At 39.7% G+C, this 18774-nt stretch overlaps 1 protein-coding gene across 13 annotated transcripts in view; it reads left to right on the forward strand.

Annotated features, from left to right (window-relative positions):
• Positions 1–18774, forward strand: part of KIAA1217 (KIAA1217 ortholog) — a 261561-nt gene that overhangs the window by 205113 nt on the left and 37674 nt on the right. For 12 of the 13 annotated variants that reach the window (XM_070727205.1, XM_070727209.1, XM_070727212.1 and 9 more), the window contains 3 exons: positions 9193–9297; positions 9760–9809; positions 15880–16052. In XM_070727205.1, coding sequence (XP_070583306.1) covers positions 9193–9297; positions 9760–9809; positions 15880–16052 — 328 coding nt within the window. The remainder of the gene's footprint in view (positions 1–9192; positions 9298–9759; positions 9810–15879; positions 16053–18774) is intronic. The other variant, XM_070727214.1, reaches the window with a different exon arrangement.

Consider the following 18774-nt stretch of genomic DNA (forward strand, 5'->3'; position numbering starts at 1 on the left):
CACATATGGCTATTGGCCTTGGGTGGAGGGTGGGAAGAGAGCTAAATTTATATTTCATGAGAAGGAGATCTCTCATTGGATGGGAAGGACAGTTAAATTCTACCTGTATCCCACTCCCTCCAAAAATGGTTTCCCCAGTGTGCTTGCTATTATGATTTTGTTATGCTGGTATAGTTGCAAGTGATGCATTTATTGATAAATTTATTTGCTAATGTTACAAAAGTTATGGTGGAGGTATATTTCTAACCATCATAAGCTGTTTTATACAGTAGATAGCATTTAATGTATATTGCACTAAATTAAGACTTCCTAACATAATATAAAGCTGTATCCTCAAAGAAAAAAGAAAAGCTCTATTTATAGAAATGTACTGTCTTAATAATATAATTCATAGGATTTCTTTCCATGTATATTTTAATTGTTTGTTAAGAAGGTGATTAACCAGGTTGTTTTTATAATCTAAAACTAATAGCAGGAGAATAAGCAGTTTTATCTGATATTTACTTGTTGGATTCAGCACTGCATTTTCTTCATTACAGAGTCAAGATGGGTTTTTCCTTTCTTGACTGTATGAGTTGCCTATTCCATCTACTGAAATGTTCAAATTTATGTACTAGAATCTAGCATTTTTCTGTTTACTCATTTTGAATTGAAGTTGAAATTGGAGAAAGAGAATCTTTTTTTTTTCCTTTTTACGATCCTTTAATTCCTTGATTTGGGGTGAAACTGGGGCAGCTTGATGGAGCTGAGCCAGTTGCCCTTCCTGACGCCTACACAGAGTTAACTGCAGATATTTTATCTTTGCACCCAATAAACATTTGCCCAGGATTGTGGGAGGCTAACATCTTCACCACTAGATCACTAGAGGTGAAAACACTCGCCTCCCACTCAGAAGGTTGAGATGAAAAAGAGAATACATTACTATAAACAATTAGATATAATATTTATCATATGAGGGGGGGGAAATAAAGTCTACCTGAGAAATTATGAAGGAAAGCTTATGAATATTGTTAGAATACTCATTTACATTATTTTCAAATCATAAGACTTTTTATTAAGACTTTTTATTCAGCCTTGCTTTATGTTTTCAGAATCACATTTATACTGTTCGGACCTGTTTGTTCTTGTTAGCAAAAAGAGAAAAAAAATGTTGAATTTCTAATTCATTTACTGGACAGAGGTAAAAAAAACATTCAATATGAAGATCTCAACCCTGCAATAGAAGCCTCACCCCTTTTTTACATACATGAGAATCACCATCTATGGTGAAATGATAGAAGAGGTTTGTTTTCAGGGAAACAACCTTGTCTGAGAAATTTGAAAGGTAAATTTCATCAAAATATTATTTCCATCTCTCTTCCATCACCTCTAAAATGGGATCCAAAACTATAATTTTTAGTGATGGCATGGACCGAGGCATGGACAAATATATCTTTTAGAAACAAGGAGAAACAAACTGAACTTTAAAATATTTAATATAGTTGATAGGTCAATAAGCATTTTTTTAAAATAAAGGACCAGCTCTTTAATCATAACTGGCAGGTCTGCTGGCCAAGAAACTTGGCAGCCATTAGACTGAGCCAGCCAAGCCAGGAAGGAAGCTGCTGATACAATCTGGTTGAGATGTTCCAGTTAAACCTATCTATAATATGCGTATTTAAATAACTTGTATGAAGGATATGAAGCAATTTGCTGGGATCACAGAAGTTTTTAAAGAAAATTTAAAAAGAAACATAACACATCTGTTCCTACTGTCAATTTTGGCTGAACATTAATAACCAAAATATACTATATGGAGCAAAAGAATTATTAAAATGTGAGGTAGAATCTTTGAGGCATATCACTAGAAAAGAGATAATACGCAATACAGTGTTCCCTCGATTTTCGCGGGTTCGAACTTCACGAATAGCCTATACCACGGTTTTTAAAAAAATATTAATTAAAAAATACTCCGTGGTTTTTTTGCACACCAAGGTTTTTCTGGGGCTGCCCGATGTACAATACTGTGCGTTTTAACTCTCCTTTTCCCCCTCCACCTCAGCCGTACTGCTTTTTTAAATAAAAGCTCTGTTTCCGCCCCAGCCTTCTGATCCCACCCCTTTAATTCTCAGAGCGTTGGTACGCTCCAATTGAAGCCGAGCCTTACTACCACCCGCCACCACCGCAGCGAGCGCAGCAAAGCCCCCTGCTTGCCACCCCGTTGCCCCTGTGGGTTCTGGGAATAAGTAAAACCAGGAATGAAGGAGGGAGTGGGAGGAAGGAAAGAAAGAAAGGGAGCATCTCTACTTCGCGGAAATTCGACTTTCGCAGGTAGTCTCGGAATGCATCCCCTGTAAAAATCGAGGGAACACTGTATACAGTATGTTAACAATTTATCATGTTTCACATGTTACACTTTAACGTCATTCCTCCCCATCTTTGTTTGGTCATTTCCTTGTAGTTATTCCAGTTCAAAGATATTCCTCATTTATGAACTGCGGTATATTATAAATTTCCACCTGAAGATTATGGGACTCAGAAGATGGGGAAAGGGGAAGAGATTACATTTCCAAAGCAGGGAATTTGATGGGAGGGAAGTGCCTGTCTTACTTGGTTCTCAGACTGCAGAATCAATTAGAATCAGCAGGTTGGGTATTCCTGCTGTTCACATTTCCAATAACCAAAGTAACTTAGTTCACACACAACATCAAACCATTATCTTGTTTATAATTGTGTTTGAACAAGCTTTTCTGCTTTGCTTTTTATGTGCAAAGACACTCCTATTATCTGATGTCAGAAGCTCCCATTTCAAACTATGGGTGATGGACATTTTCCATACTTAGTAAGGATTTCAGATTTCTGATGTCATTGTTAGGACATTATTGTGCCATTGACTACGTTGTGGAATAAAAGCAATTGTCTGGGAGAATAAATTGTTTGAAGGTTTCCTTTAGAAAGAAAACCTCCAAACAGTTTATTGTCTGGGTAATTGCTTGTAGAGCAATTATGTGCCCATTGAATGCCATCTCTAGGTAATTCTGACTTTTTGGAGACAATTGCCTCAGATCCCATAAGTCGATCTGCTATTACAGATAGTGCTTGACTTAAAACCATTCACTTAGTGCTCGTTCAAAGTTACAATCTCACTGAAAAAAGGTGAGCTATGACAAATTTTCATACTTCATTGCAGCATCCCCATGGCCCTGTGATTTACCCTTGACAACTGACTAATATTTATGATGGTTGCAGTGTGGATAGGGGGGTGTCATGCGATCATCTTCTGACAAGGAAAGCTAATGGGGAAACCAGATTCACTAAACTTTTGCTGATTTAATAGCTGCAGTGATTCGCTTTAAAAAATTGTGACAAGAAAAATACAGCAAAACTCACTTCATCAATTTATCCCATAGCAACATAAATTTTGAGCTCAATTGTGGTCATAAGTTGAGGACTGCTTGTACATCTTACATTGCGTGAGAAGCTTCAAGCAAATCTTATAAAATGCTGGCTCGGGAGGTTTATTTGCATTCTTATCAAATTGGCAAAATAGAGCTTCTCAACATAAAGATTTGTGAGCCCAAGGCAAAACAGGGTGAACACCTACAGCCCCCTTTCACTGTGAGCGTTTTTCAAAAAAAACAAAGCTTTTGTGGTTGTGATGTTTTTTAGGAAGATTATTTGGCATGCAAATCAACCTAGATTTTAATGCAGTCATATAATATGGGAAAGCAGTTTGATTAGCAGTGATATGACATAGCAAATGCCATGCAGAAGCTAATTCCAGTGTTTTCACAGACGGTCAATCCCTTCAAAGCAAGGCATGAAACTGACAGATGTGATATGCTACAGATGTGTTAAACACCAAGTTCCAGAACCCCTAAATTAGGAAGAGTCTGTAGGGCATCACATTCAACTCTATTTAAAAAACAAAAAAACCAAGTACGGTACAGTGGTACCTCGAGATACGAGTTTAATTCGTTCTGGACCTGGGCTCTTAAGTTGAGCAGCTCTTATCTCGAACGACTTTTCCCCATAGGAATTAATGTAAATAATTTTAATTGGTTCCAGCCCTCAAAAAACTCACAAAGTTAGTCTAAATTATGCAGAAAGACATGTTTTTAATGAAGAAATGTACATGTACATATAAATGAATAATGAAGTTTCTTTCACTTAACTTGTAAACTTTCTTAAACTTTTAAATTTACATATGTTCAACTTCTCTGCCACCCAATCCTGTAGGACAGAGGTCCCCAACCCTTTTTGCACCAGGGACCGGCTTTAAGCGATCAAGAGAGGAATGGGTGAATGAATGGACGGAGGGTGGGAAGGAAGGAAGGAAGGAAAGAGGGAAGGGACAGGAACAGAGGAAGGAAGCAAGGAAACTTATGAAAGGGGAGAGTAAGAGAGGAATGAGTGAAGGGAGGGAGGGAGGGAAGAAGGTGGGAAGGAGAAAGAAAAGAAGAAATAGAGGAAGGGAAGGTAAAAGAGAGAAAGAAAAAGAGCAAGAAAGAAAGAAAGAAAGAAAGGGGGAAGGGACAGGAACAGAGGAAGGAAGCAAGGAAACTTATGAAAGGGGAGAGTAAGAGAGGAATGAGTGAAGGGAGGGAGGGAGGGAAGAAGGTGGGAAGGAGAAAGAAAAGAAGAAATAGAGGAAGGGAAGGTAAAAGAGAGAAAGAAAAAGAGCAAGAAAGAAAGCTGCAAGCACCCCCCCGAGCCCCCCAGGCCGGCTGCAACCTTTTAAAACACGCGCGGCGCTTCGCAGCTGTCTCCTGAAGCCGAACGCGGAAGTTAGCGTTTGGCTTCAGGAGACAGCTCCTTGGCGCTTGTATCTCGAATTTGGGCTTGTAAGTAGAACAAAAATATCTCTCCCCTCCCAGCTCTTATCTCGAGTTGCTCTTAAGTAGAGCAGCTCTTATGTCGGGGTTCCACTGTATCTATAAATGTCTATTGCCAAACATGAGCTGAGATTAACATCAGAAGAGCGATTAAATCAGTCTCTATTTGGTCCAATTATTCTAACTGGTAGTGGGTGGATGGCATAAGTGTTGTCTTGACCAAACTCTACTCTCACTTCATGGAAAAACATTAACCTTTGTTCCTACGTCAACATTACTTCATCTCCCTGTTATTCTATGAGAAGCCCTCCAATTAGACCATAGAGGGATCTAACAATGCATTTTATTAGGATAAAAAATAAAAATTGAAATATTCATAAATACTGCAGATAGCCATCTGCAACTTTTATGTTATCTTTGAGAAAATATCACCCATCTCGCCTTAATCAGAAGTTAACCATTCCCAATTCTAATGAGCATATAAACTTGAATAGAAGATTGTACAATTGAGATTATAATTTATGTCTCTATCAACATGATTTGCATGGTTGTCTGTGTGAATATTAAAAAAGAAAGAAAGGCCTAAAAAGCTTCCAAAAATGGGGAATCCCATTGAAGCATTGTTTAGAAAATTTTAAGGTCCAGTGTTGAGATCAATTTAATGAATTATCATGATCTTAACCCTTTCCCACCAGCCCCTGGGTAACCAACTATCCCAGGTCTGACTAAATTATAAGAAGTAGGAGAATCTGTAATTTGACCAAGTTGAGAGATGGACTAGAAGGCCATAAATCAACTCCAGGATTACCTATAACACAGTTTTTTAAAAATACTAACATAATTATAACCATAGCTAAATACCACTATTTCAAGCCTTACCTGAGGCAATCTCCTTACAGAAATTCCCTCTAGGCATATATGTCTGGCTTGAGATTTAAAGGGCCAGCTACAGGACAGTTCACTGCGACCAGTTATACGGATAGCAAGAGTTGGATTAAGAGATTTTTTTTATATTTCGTTGTTCCAGACAGTGAGAACTAGGTTTGATGGAGCACAAGAGTCCAAATTGGAAATGGAAAATTTTTGGAGAGCATTTGGGACTTAATGCTTGATTTCAAATTATTTTGGTTTTGGATGTTCCAGGGTTTTTTTTCATTATTTTATTTGGTCTACAGATCTTTTAATTATTCCTGTAGAACTGCCAAGAATTCAATGGGAGTGTAAACATATATAACTGTTGATGTTATCTAATCTGGTCATGAAACATCTGCAAGAAAACAACCAAACGGAAAGATCACCAAGAATCCAAATATCAATAAATAACTGTCATCTAATCAGCATCTGGATTTTTGCAGCCTAGTTCTGGTAGCCATATGTGAATTGCAGTGCAAATGCTGGAGACCATCAGGTTTAATTTAGAAAGTTCCAAGTGCATCTCCGTTTATGAGAAAAGATCAAGAAAGACTCTGAGTTATGATCTTGGAAAGCCACCAACAGCCAAACTGAATAAAAATGAATAGGATATACGCAAGAGCCTACCTATATGGCTCTATAGTAGATCAAAAAAATTTGTTCATTAGTTACATTTACTGTTTGTTCAGGGAGTTAATATTTTGAAGTTTTATGTCTGCCTGAATAACAATTTTTGACTGATCAAGGATTTGAATGAGGATTTCCCTTCTCCCCATGTAATATTTTTATCATGATAATATTTGATTTCCAAAGTTTAAATGATTCTGAACTACAACTCCCAGTAGCACCATCTAACATAGCTGATGATGAGGAATTCTGGGAATACTTGTTCCATAACATCTGGAAAGCTGCAAGTTCCTAATCCTTAAACTCTTGAGGGTCAGGGTTGGCAAATACTCTTGAGTGTCAGGGTCGGCAAATAATTGTTTGAGACCTTGAGAGCTGTTGATAGTCAGACTAGATTAGGAGTGTCAAACTTGATTTCATTGAGGGCCACCTCTGGATTGTGTTTGACCTCAGGGGGGAACCTATGGTGGCCTCAGCGCTCTGTCAGTGAAAACAGGCTCCCAAGTTCCATTTTCAATTGTGACAGCCTCCTGCAACCCTCTGCCAGAGAAAATGGCGATCAGGAGGGCTGCCCATGACCCTCCCGAGCTCCGTTTTCCCTGGCAGAGACACTGTGATCCAGTCCTTTTCAATTCAATTCAATTTATTAGATTTGTATGCCGCCTCTCTCCAAAGACTCGGGGCGGCTCACAACAATAATAAAAACAATATTCCAGCGAAAACAAATCTAATATTAAAAAGCACATAAAACCTTATCATATTTAAAAAAGCAAACAACATATACATACCCAAACATAAATATAAAAAAAAGCCTGGGGGAAAGGTGTCTCAATTCCCCCATGCCTGGCGGTATAGATGGGTCTTGAGTAATTTACGAAAGACAAGGAGTGTGGGGGCAGTTCTAATCTCTGGGGGGAGTTGATTCCAGAGGGCTCAGGCTGCCACAGAGAAGGCTCTTCCCCTGGGGCCTGCCAAACGACATTGTTTGGTCGACGGGACCCAGAGAAGGCCAACTCTGTGGGACCTTATCGGTTGCTGGGATTCGTGCGGTAGCAGGTGATTCCTTTTGCTGTTTCCAGGGCGGCCCTGCGAGCCTTCAGTTTGACACCTCTGGACTAGATAATTCCAGATTATCTAAACAAGACAGCATTAGAAGACAATAGAAATAAATAAATTCCAATGAGTATAACAGAGACAGAACTAGTATTTTATCCAATATTGATTCATCTAAAAAAGAAAAGAGTCAGAAGCAAGTACAGAAGTATAACTTCGTGCTATGGCTGCTATAGCTTCTGCTCAAACATCTTTCCTTCCATACTCCGTCAGTGAATGAGAGAATGTCATCATTTCAATAATATTCTATCTATATTTTTATTATGCAGTAGACAATTAATTGCACAGTGACTTACCGTAAAGTAATAGCAAGCAATAAAAATATTGGAAATGTTCCCTTTGTAATTGTAGTTATCTTTTTTCATAGTTGGGTTTATTTAAACTTCAATTCCTCAAAATGAGGTAAAGAGGCTTTGGAAGGGAGGCAAAACAGGAGCAACCCAGTCAAGGGGTTTATGACATGAGTTTCAGGTAGGGAGTGCAAGAACTTGAAGAGACTCAGGTGATTCTTCTCTTTGAAGAAAGAAATTCCAACTCAGTCAAAAAGAGGAAGCCGCAGAAGCAACCAGACATAGATAATGGACCAAAAGCTAAAATAGAATAGACCATCGTTTCTCAGTTTTGGCAATTTTAAGATCTATAGATATCAATTCCAAGAATTCCACAACGAACTTAGGGAATTTATAAGATCTGAAATCCACTCCTTTTAAATTTGCCAAGGTTAATTGGTTCACTTGTCAATATTCAAATACAGTAATACCTCGTCTTACGAACTTAATTGGTTCCGGGAGGAGGTTCGTAAGGTGAAAAGTTTGTAAGATGAAACAATGTTTCCCATAGGAATCAATGGGAAAGCCAATAATGCGTGCAAGCCCATTAGGAAAATCCAAAACATTAAGGCTTTAAAAAAAAAAAAGCTGCGGGCTGAGGCGAACGGAGTGGGGGGAGGGACAGCGAGAGGTGGCAAGAGGTGGCAATGCCAAGGAAGCAAGGCGAAAAGAGCCTCTCTTGAGCTCCATGGGTCTTTCCGTCCTGTTTTTTCCCACCCCACTCTCCTAATCTCCCCCACACCTTTCTCCTCCCTTGAGCTCCATGAGTCTTTTCTTCCTGTTTTTGTCCCCCCAACTCTGCCCGTTTTTGCGATCCTGGGATTCCCCTCCTGGGATTTCCCTACAGCATCACGTTTTTTGCGGAAGTCAGGAGGTGGGGTTTCCCATGGAGGGGAGCCTCAGGGGATCGCAAAAACTTGGAAAGAAAGTCTGGAGGCGGGGCATCCCAGCCACTGTGGCAGGTTCGTAAGGTGAAAAAAGTTCGTAAGAAGAGGCAAAAAAATTCCAAACCCTGGGTTCGTATCTCGAAAAGTTCGTATGACGAGGGGTTCGTATCATGAGGTACCACTGTACTGACAGATATTTATTGAACTTGTTGGATGGGAATTCCGGTATCTGTAATCTCAGCATACATGGAATGTTGTATGGTCAATGAGATAGCAAGTAGAATTCAAAAGAGACTGTTAGTTATAGTCATACAGGGATGTTGGATCTGTGTGTTTGGGTGAGTGTATATAAATCAACTGGCCTTTTGTCACATGGTACATGAAAATGGATGTTCACAGACTATAAAAGAAATTCCATGGTAACATTCTGTAATCCTCATTCCCTTCAGAAAAATCAAGTCATGGAAATGACTGTGTTTGGCTTTAACCAAGGATTCTCTTGTCTTACAGAGAGAGGATGCAAGCCATGGAAAAACAGATTGCCAGTTTAACTGGCCTTGTTCAGTCTGCGCTTTTAAAAGGGCCAAATACAAGTAATAGCAAAGATCCTCCTAGGTAAAAAAACCCAAAATGAAATAAAATCATTAAATCTATTTCATTGTAATGATGTTCGTAATCACCGGAGGGGGGGAGGGGGGAATATCCCAGGAAAAATCCTGACCTTGTTGGCTTCACTTGAGTCAAGATTTCATCTTCACATTTTAGAAAGTTGGGTTAAAATAAAAACAACAGTAATTCCTGGATATTTGCCCTATTCTTCTGATTAGCATTTCAGTTAATCATCTGGTGAAATTCCTCTTTGGTGGTGGACCTCTACTCTTCTTAAAACCTTAAAAGTGAGATCATAGAACATATAAGTAGTTAAAATACAAGGTAATTTATATTCTAGTCAGGATGCAATGTAAGTTAGATTGTAATTATAATCAAAAGCATTGATCGTTCATTGTATAAATAGTTTACATTATCTGAAAACAAGGTGATTTTAATATTGTTATTATCTGCTTATCTTTCAATTAGTGAGAAGATGGTAAAAATTGTAACTAGAAAGAGCAGTGCTGAGAAGGCGGGTAAGTTTTCTTGTGATGGGATAAGCGTAACAAGATTCATTTTACTGTTCATTTAAAAATTAACTGTTTTAATTGGAGAAGAAAACATATCCTAATTTGTTTCTATTTGGAAATCACTTCTTAGTGCTTGAGACCTGGAGTGAGTTTCACCCAGTTCGGACCAGTTCAGCTGATTAGGTAACGGCCCATTGATGATGTCACGATGACATTACCGACCCAGGTTGGACGGAGCTGGTCTGCGGGCCGCCATCTTTTTTTTCCATTTTTTTTCCTACTGAGCATGTGCAGAAGCCAAGTTTCCAGCACTCTGCATGCGGTCGCCATCTTGTTTACGGCTTTTTTTTTTCAATTTTTTCCCCTGAATTTTTTTTTTAAAGCTGCAGTTTTATTTTGTATTTTACTGCAGTGAAAAAGTTGGAAGCCAGTTCTTTCCCTTCCCAATTTGTTTGTATTTCACACCGTGATAAATTCCAATAGAAAAGGAGGTACATAGAAAGGGATTGACTTCTAAAAGGAACTGCATGAAGACATCTATGCTGAATGTTGCCTGGAAAGACAGCATACCCCAACCTTGAGCGCTCTCTCTCTCTCTCTCTCTCTCTCTCTCTCTCTCTCTCTTTCTTCTTGTGTCTGCGGAGCTGCCTCTAAACATGGCATTGCCAGGGTTACATGTTTGAAGAGGCAGGCACAGCTGGGTGGGTGTGATATCCTAGAAAAGAATCTACATCTGCCATTTTCGTTTCTCCCATAAAAGATTACGTAAGAGTCCTTTTTATACTACTGAAACATCATCCAGATCAAAATGCCAACTGAAAAACACATGACCTATTGCAGAGAAACGGGCTATTTTCCGTCACCTCATTTTCCCCTTTCAAGATGGGAAATTCTTTCAAAAGCTTAATTGCTTGACAAGAAACCTATCCTTCAACTACACACACTCACACACAAACACACACACACACACACACATACAGTATTGTTGGAATCAAGCCCATCTGCAACTTCACTGATGTTCAAAATTTTGAAACAATGGAGAGCCAAGGCAGGAAAAACAGTTCTGTGCTATGTTTAGGCTTCCTTCAAAACTAAATATAATGTGGTTTGGAGCTTGAATTGAAAAATAAAAGTATGACCTAACCAGTCAGGAATGAACTCCATTGTAAGAGGTTTTAAGATTTTCCCAGACAACCATTGAGCAGCATGCCCTGCCCAATTCTAGATTCAAGCAGATAATTATGAGCAAAGGAATGGAAGAAACTAATATGAAAAGAAAGTGAATTATTCAGAACAAAGATGTGTTTTTCATACTCTGAACGATAGCAAAAAAAGAATAGCCCTAAAGGAAAAAATTAAAAATCACACTTTAATTTTTAATTCTATGTCTAATTTCATGATTTAGAATTTTAGAGAAAAGACTGTTAGTTTGAAAATGTCATGTTCTCTCCCTTTGAGAAAACATTTTTGAACAGGCTTGGTCAATATTAGAGGCTTAGTTTTTCTCCTTAAAGATTTACAAAATCAGGTGAACTTGAGATATAGCTAAAATTACAGATTTTATTTACATGTTCTTATAATAATAATAATTTTATAATAATAATAATTTATTAGATTTGTATGCCATCCATCTCCAAAGACTCGGGGTGGCTCACAACAATAGTGAACAATATATGACAAATCCAATAATTAAAACTATCTTATATGCCTTCCATTGAGGACCTGTATACTTCACGAGTCAAAAAGATGGCGGTGAAAATATTTACTGACCCCTCATATCCTGGACACAAACTGTTTCAACTCCTACCCTCAAAACGTCACTACAGAGCACTGCACACCAAGACAACTAGACAAAAGAACAGTTTTTTTCCGAACGCCATCACTCTACTAAACAAATAATTCCCTCACCACTGTCAGACTTTCTACTAAATCTGCACTTCTATTCTATTAGTTTTTCTCATCATTCCTATCACCCATTTCCTCCCATGTTGACTGTATGACTGTAACTTGTTGCTTATATCCTAAGGTTTTTATTAATATTGCTTCTTCATTGCTTATTTGACCCCTATGACAGTCATTAAGTGTTGTATCACATGATTCTTGACAAATGTATATTTTATTTTATGTACACTGAGAGCATATGTACCAAGACAAATTCGTTGTGTGTCCAATCACACTTGGCCAATAAAATTCTATTCTATTCTGTTCTATTCTATATTTTCTTATGGTTTAAAGTTTTCCTTTCCTTTTGTTCTTGTGTATATTTTATTTTTGCCTAAATGTGCATATTGTTTGTTTTTATCTAAAGATTGTCTTATGTAGGTGTAAATTATTTATTTGTATTTTCTGAATGCCTGTTTAAAAATGGCTCAATAAACAGCATAGGGGTTTTGTCAACAAAAGAAGAAAAAGAAAAATTATTATGCCACTAAAGGGATTGGTACTGTATAGATTCTTTTTTCCCTACATTTTTTAGCTGTTCTTGGTTTGTACCTTGATTTAGAGCAGTGTTTCTCAATCTTACCAACTTGATGATGGGAGGACTTCAGCTATCAGAATTGCCCAGCCAGTAAGTTGGGGAATTCTGTCCGTTGAAGTCTATACTTCTTACAGTTGCTAAATCTGAGAAATATTGGCTAAGAGGTTGAGGGTAATGTGGTACATCAAATACAATATCAAGAAAATACCATATTTTTCGCTCCATAAGACGCAGTTTTTTTCCTCCCAAAGTAGGATGAAAAATCAGCCCCGTCTTATGGAGCGAAGATGCAGGCAGGGAGGGGGGGGAGGCGCTGGAGCAGAGGGGGGCGGCGATATACAGTAGAACCTCGACATACGAATTTAATTGGTGCCGGAAGGAGGCTCGTGAGTCGAAAAGCTCGTATGTCGAAACATTGTTTCCCATAGGAAACAATGGAAAAGCAATTAATGCGTGCAAGCTGGATACTACAGTACTGGCAGCGAACTGGAGCAGCAGCTCCGCCTGCGTCCTGGGAAAGCGGCCGCCCGGGCCGAGTGGATGGAAGGAGCCTGGCGACGGGCAGGGCTTGGCGGCGGGCGGGACGCGCGAGGGAGTGAGCGATCCGGTGTGTCGGGCTGCCCGGGAAGGCGAGCGGTGCACGGTAGGCGCGGGGACGGGGACAGGGGGGGGGAATCGTCTGAACGCGGTTCCGAGTTGGGGGTTCGGGGGGGTGCTGGAAAGCCCCCCAGGCCGGCTGCGATCTTTTAAAACAGCCGCACCGCTTCCCAGCTGACTCCTGAAGCCAAAAGCGAACTTCCGCGCTTCAGGAGTCAGCTGAGAAGCGGCGCGGATGTTTTAAAAGATCGCAGCCGGCCTGGGGGGCTTTCCAGCACCCCCCCGAACACCCAACCTGGGTTCGGGGGTGCTGGGAAGCCCCCCAGGCTGGCTGCGATCTTTTAAAACAGCCGCGTCGCTTCTCAGCTGACTCCTGAAGCCAAAAGCCAAGGGCGAACTTCCGCGCTTCAGGAGTCAGCTGGGAAGCGGCGCGGCTGTTTTAAAAGATCGCAGCCGGCCTGGGGGGCTTTCCAGCACTCCCCCAACCTCTAAAATCTAGGTGCGTCTTATCAGCAGGTGCGTCTTATAGAGCGAAAAATACGGTAAACATCAAGAAAGCAGAACAAACGTTATCATGATGCTAAGATGTAGCTGCAGGTAGTAAGTGAAAGAAACAACTCTGGCTGCAGGCTAAGCCTATAATCCCTCAAGCTAAATGATATATTCTCTGATTCCACCTATTGCTAATTTCTCTTTTTAGTGTGCAGCACTTCTTTTCTTCTGGCTGAGTGGGTTCGTGTTAAATCGTAATTTATGAAATGAACCAGAATTGCCTGGGCTTGCACAATACCATGATTCATAAGCCAAGTGGATAGACACTCCAGAATTTAGACCTCAGCCAAATCCAGTTCTTACAAGTTTCATGTTGACTTCATATAACGCGTGATCCTAGCCTGTTTTTCTCTTCTTAAACTGAATTTGAATCTGCTCAATGATATCTTAGAATCAATATTAGCTTGTTAGATATATATCTCTCGCTTTTGTCAGAAGCTGACAAAAGGCACTGTGTATTGTGCTGCTTCCTCTTGTTTTTTCCTGTAACATTATCTGTGTGGGGTTGAGTGGGCTAAGAAGCTGTCAATTTCCCTAAAATCATTCAGGGCACTTCTGTACTTAAGGATAGACTTCAAGATTATTCTAAATCCCAACACCTTAACTATAAAACACAGAGACTAACCCCAATGAAGGAAGCAACCCATTTATATTATTAAGTAACAGTGACTATATTATTTTCGGTGTGTGTGTGTGTGTCTGCGCGTGCGCACATGCACCACACACACACATACACACATACACACATACATTGTTGTCTCATCTGTTCTCTGTCAACTCAGCTGTCAACCATTATATCCATTATATTCTAGTCTCTTATACTGTTTTACAACAAGGTTATTAAGTAATCTATCAGAACTCTAATTTTTAATGATTGGAAGAAGAGAGGGAATAGAATAGAATAGAATAGAATAGAATTTTTATTGGCCAAATGTGATTGGACACACAAGGAATTTGTCTTGGTGCATATGCTCTCAACGTACATAAAATAAAATATACATTTGTGAAGAATCATGTGGTACAACACTTAATGATTGTCATAGGGGTCAAATAAGCAATGAAGAAGCAATATTAATAAAAATCTTAGGATATACGCCACAAGTTACAGTCATACAGTCAACATGGGAGGAAATGGGTGATAGGAATGATGAGAAAAACTAGTAGAATATAAGTGCAGATTTAGTAGAAAGTCTGACAGTGTTGAGGGAATTATTTGTTTAGTAGAGTGATGGCGTTCGGGAAAAAACTGTTCTTGTGTCTAGTTGTCTTGGTGTGCAGTGCTCTGTAGCGACGTTTTGAGGGTGGGAGTTGAAACAATTTGTGTCCAGGATGTGAGGGGTCAGTAAATATTTTACCCGCCCTCTTTTTGACTCGTGCAGTATACAGGTCCTCAATGGAAGGCAGATTGGCAGCAATTGTTTTTTCTGCAGTTCTGATTATCCTCTGAAGTCTGTGTCGGTCCTGTTGGGTTGCAGCACCAAACCAGACAGTTATAGAGGTGCAGATGACAGACTCAATGATTCCTCTGTAGAACTGAATCAGCAGCTCCTTGGGCAGTTTGAGCTTCCTGAGCTGGCGCAGAAAGAACATTCTTTGTTGTGCTTTTTTGATGATATTTTTGATGTTAGGTGACCATTTTAGGTCTTGAGATATGATAGAACCTAGAAATTTGAAGGTCTCTACTGTTGATACTGTGTTGTCTAGTATTGTGAGAGGTGGAAGGGTGGAAGGGTTTCTCTTAAAGTCTACCACCATTTCTACGGTTTTGAGTGTGTTCAGTTCTAGATTGTTCTGGTCACACCACAAGGATACTTGTTCAACTTCCCGTCTGTATGCGGATTCATCATTGTCTCGAATGAGTCCAATCACTGTTGTATCATCTGCAAACTTCAGTAGTTTAACAGATGGATCGTATGAGAGGCAGTCATTAGTGTATATAGAGAGAAGAGAAGTGGTGAGAGTACACAGCCTTGGGGGGCACCTGTGCTAATTGTACATATATCTGATGTGATTTTTCCTAGCTTCACCTCCTGCTTCCTGTCTGTTAGGAAGCTTGTAATCCACTTACAAGTGTGTTCAGGTACCGCTAGCTGATTTAGTTTGGTTAAGAGAATGTCCGGTACGATGGTATTGAATGCTGAACTGAAGTCAACAAAGAGGACCCTGGCGTAGGTCATTGGAGATTCAAGATGTTGAAGGATGTAGTGTAGAGCCATATTAACAGCATCATCTGTTGATCTATTTGTTTGGTATGCAAATTGCAGGGAGTCTAACAGTGGATCCGTGATGGTTTTCAAATGGAACATCACTAGCCTTTCAAAGGTTTTCATAACTACAGATGTTAGAGCAACTGGTCTGTAGTCATTCAGTTCCTTGATGGAGGGCTTCTTTGGCACTGGGATGATAGTAAGGTTATTAATGGAGTCACTTGCCTATCTTTATTTTTAGGATCCACTCATGACTTCACTGGGAAGAATTCATTAGCAGAAGTTGAGATTTCCAGAAAAAGCACCCGCCATTCTCTTCCATCAAACTCAGCAGCCATGCAGTGCAGTCTCCTTAACATGAAACGCAACGTATCCGATCTCCGTCTTCAACTTCTGCAGATCAGGCAGTTACAGGTATTGTTGTTGTTGTTGTTGTTGTTATTATTGTTATTATTATTATTATTATTTATTAGATTTGTATGCCGCCCCTCTCCATAGACTCGAGCGGCTCACAACAATAACAAAGACAATGTAAGAACAAATATAATAATTTAAAAAGCACTAAAAACCCATTATTAAAAGCAAGCATACACACAAACATACCATGTATACACTGTATAGGCCCGGGGGAGATGTCTCAGTTCCCCCATGCCTGACGGCAGAGATGGGTCTTAAGAACTTTATGAAAGGCAAGGAGGGTGGGGGCAGTTCTGATCTCTGCGGGAGCTGGTTCCAGAGGGTCGGGGCCGCCACAGAGAAGGCTCTTCTCCTGGTTCCCGCCAAACGACATTGTTTAGTCAACGGGACCCGGAGAAGGCCAACATCTCTGGGACCTAATAGGTCGCTGGGATTCGTGCGACATAAGGCGGTCCCGGAGATATTCTGGTCCGATGCCATGAAGGGCTTTATAGGTCATAACCAACACTTTGAATTGTGACCGGAAATTGATTGGCAACCAATGCGGACTGCGGAGTGTTGGTGTAACATGGGCATACCTTGGGAAGCCCATGATTGCTCTCGCAGCTGCATTCTGCACGATCTGAAGTTTCCGAACACTTTACAAAGGAAGCCCCATGTATAGAGCATTACAGTAGTCGAACCTTTGTTATATTATAAAAGTTGTTATATTATAAAAAGCCTCCAATGAGGTGCAAGCATATCAGTGTTTGCATTTTCAGACCCGTCCACAAACTAAATCTTAGTTACATTTGAAAATTCACTTTTTCTAATTTTGTAGTATACTTGCCAAAATTACCCTTGTTAGAAAATTATTTCTATCACTGCGTATGTGATGTAAAATTGCTGAGGAATACACTTTTTGAAATTGGTACAAAAATGCAAACATGTTTTAGTTTGAACTTCTTTTTTAAAAAACAAAATCATGGTAGCATAAGCCTCAGAGAAATTTAATTCAACACTTACAAATGTGTCTTTTTTAGATTCCAGAAAGTTTATGTTGTTTTTCTGTAACAAATTAAGGAGATAGCTCTGAAAGTTACTCTGAGTACTCTTTCAAATTATTAGTATAAACATCAAATGAAATGTTTGTAGAGGAAGGTAAGATCAATAGAGCAAAGTCAGAAACCCTGAAAATCTGGCTATGTCTTAATTATTCTTATGAATAAATACTTTTAAAAGGTAAAGATACAACTGATTGGTGAAAATGAAATTTACTCTTTATTCATCTCACCAACCTATATGTTATTATATCATCATGTTTATAAAGCTTAGAACGCTGCCTTTTTTAAAAAAGGCACATATTTTAAGGATTTCTAAGAGTTAAATTCTACTGTGTTTAAAGTTTATATTGTGCAAGTCTGTTTTTGGTTTTTATTTTGATTAGGGCAAGTTTATATCATAATAGGATCTAGGAGTCCTAGTCGACAATCATTTAAATATGAGTCAACGGTGTCCTGTAGCTGCCCAAAAAGCCAATGTACTCCTAGACTTCAACAACAGAAGAATAGTATCAACATCAGTGAAGCATTAGTACTATTATATACTGTTTTCGCAAGACCACATTTGGAATATTTATTTATTCATTCATTCATTCATTCATTCATTCATTCATTTATTCATTCATTCATTCATTCAATTTTTTATGCTGCCCTTCTCCTTAGATTCAGGGCAGCTTACAACATGTTAGCAATAGCACTTTTTAACAGAGCCAGCATATTGCCCCCATAATCCGGGTCCTCATTTTACCCACCTTGGAAGGATGGAAGACTGAGTCAACCTTGAGCTGGTGATGAGATCTGAACCGCTGACCTGCAGATATTGTGTCCAATTCTTTTGTCTACCATGTTTCCACGAAAATATGACCTGTCCTGAAAATAAGCCCGAGCTTGATTTTGGGGTTGAGCCTAATATAAGCCCTATCCCAAAAAATAAGCCCTAGTGAAGGGGTAATCTTGGCCAGCAGCTCCCTTTTCTCATCACCTCATGGAGGCTCGTCCCCTTAATTGTAGCCCATGGATCAGTTGAACCAGCGAGGGCCAGGCAACTTGGCTCAGATCTCCAGGGCACCTCTCCAACCGCTGGCCTTTCAAGGCCCCTTCGCCCATAGTCACGCTGCCCTGCACGAGTTCCACGGTAGTCCTGAAGCAGAAGGGAGATCACCCCTCCTACTTTGCACTCCGAAACCCCATCTTCCATGGCACCGAGCCCCCTGCCTTCTGTCGCTTTGCATCTGCAAAAGCGACCACGCTTTCTGGAGGCAGTGGCCTGAGCAGCATCCACAAAGCGGACAGTGGTGTGGCCTGCTATGACCCTTTAGGAAGCTGGTGCAAAGGGATTCCCCCCCACATACACACACCTCTTTCTGGTACTTTGAGTAGGGGAGCAGCCCTAGCCATTTTTTCGCTGGTCAAAAGAAAATAAGACCCAATCTTATTTTCGGGAAAATACGATATTGTTACCACAATGTATTATCTGAGATGGATAAAATGAGGACCCGGATTGTAGGCGCAATATGCTGGCTCTGTTAAAAAGTGCTATTGCTAACATGTTGTAAGCCACCCTGAGTCTAAGGAGAAGAGCGGCATAAAAAAATCAGATAGATAGATAGATAGATAGATAGATAGATAGATAGATAGATAGATAGATAGATAGATAGATAGATAGATAGATAGACGAT

Source organism: Erythrolamprus reginae, chromosome Z, assembly GCF_031021105.1.
Source record: "Erythrolamprus reginae isolate rEryReg1 chromosome Z, rEryReg1.hap1, whole genome shotgun sequence".
NCBI classification, from domain to species: domain Eukaryota; kingdom Metazoa; phylum Chordata; class Lepidosauria; order Squamata; family Dipsadidae; genus Erythrolamprus; species Erythrolamprus reginae.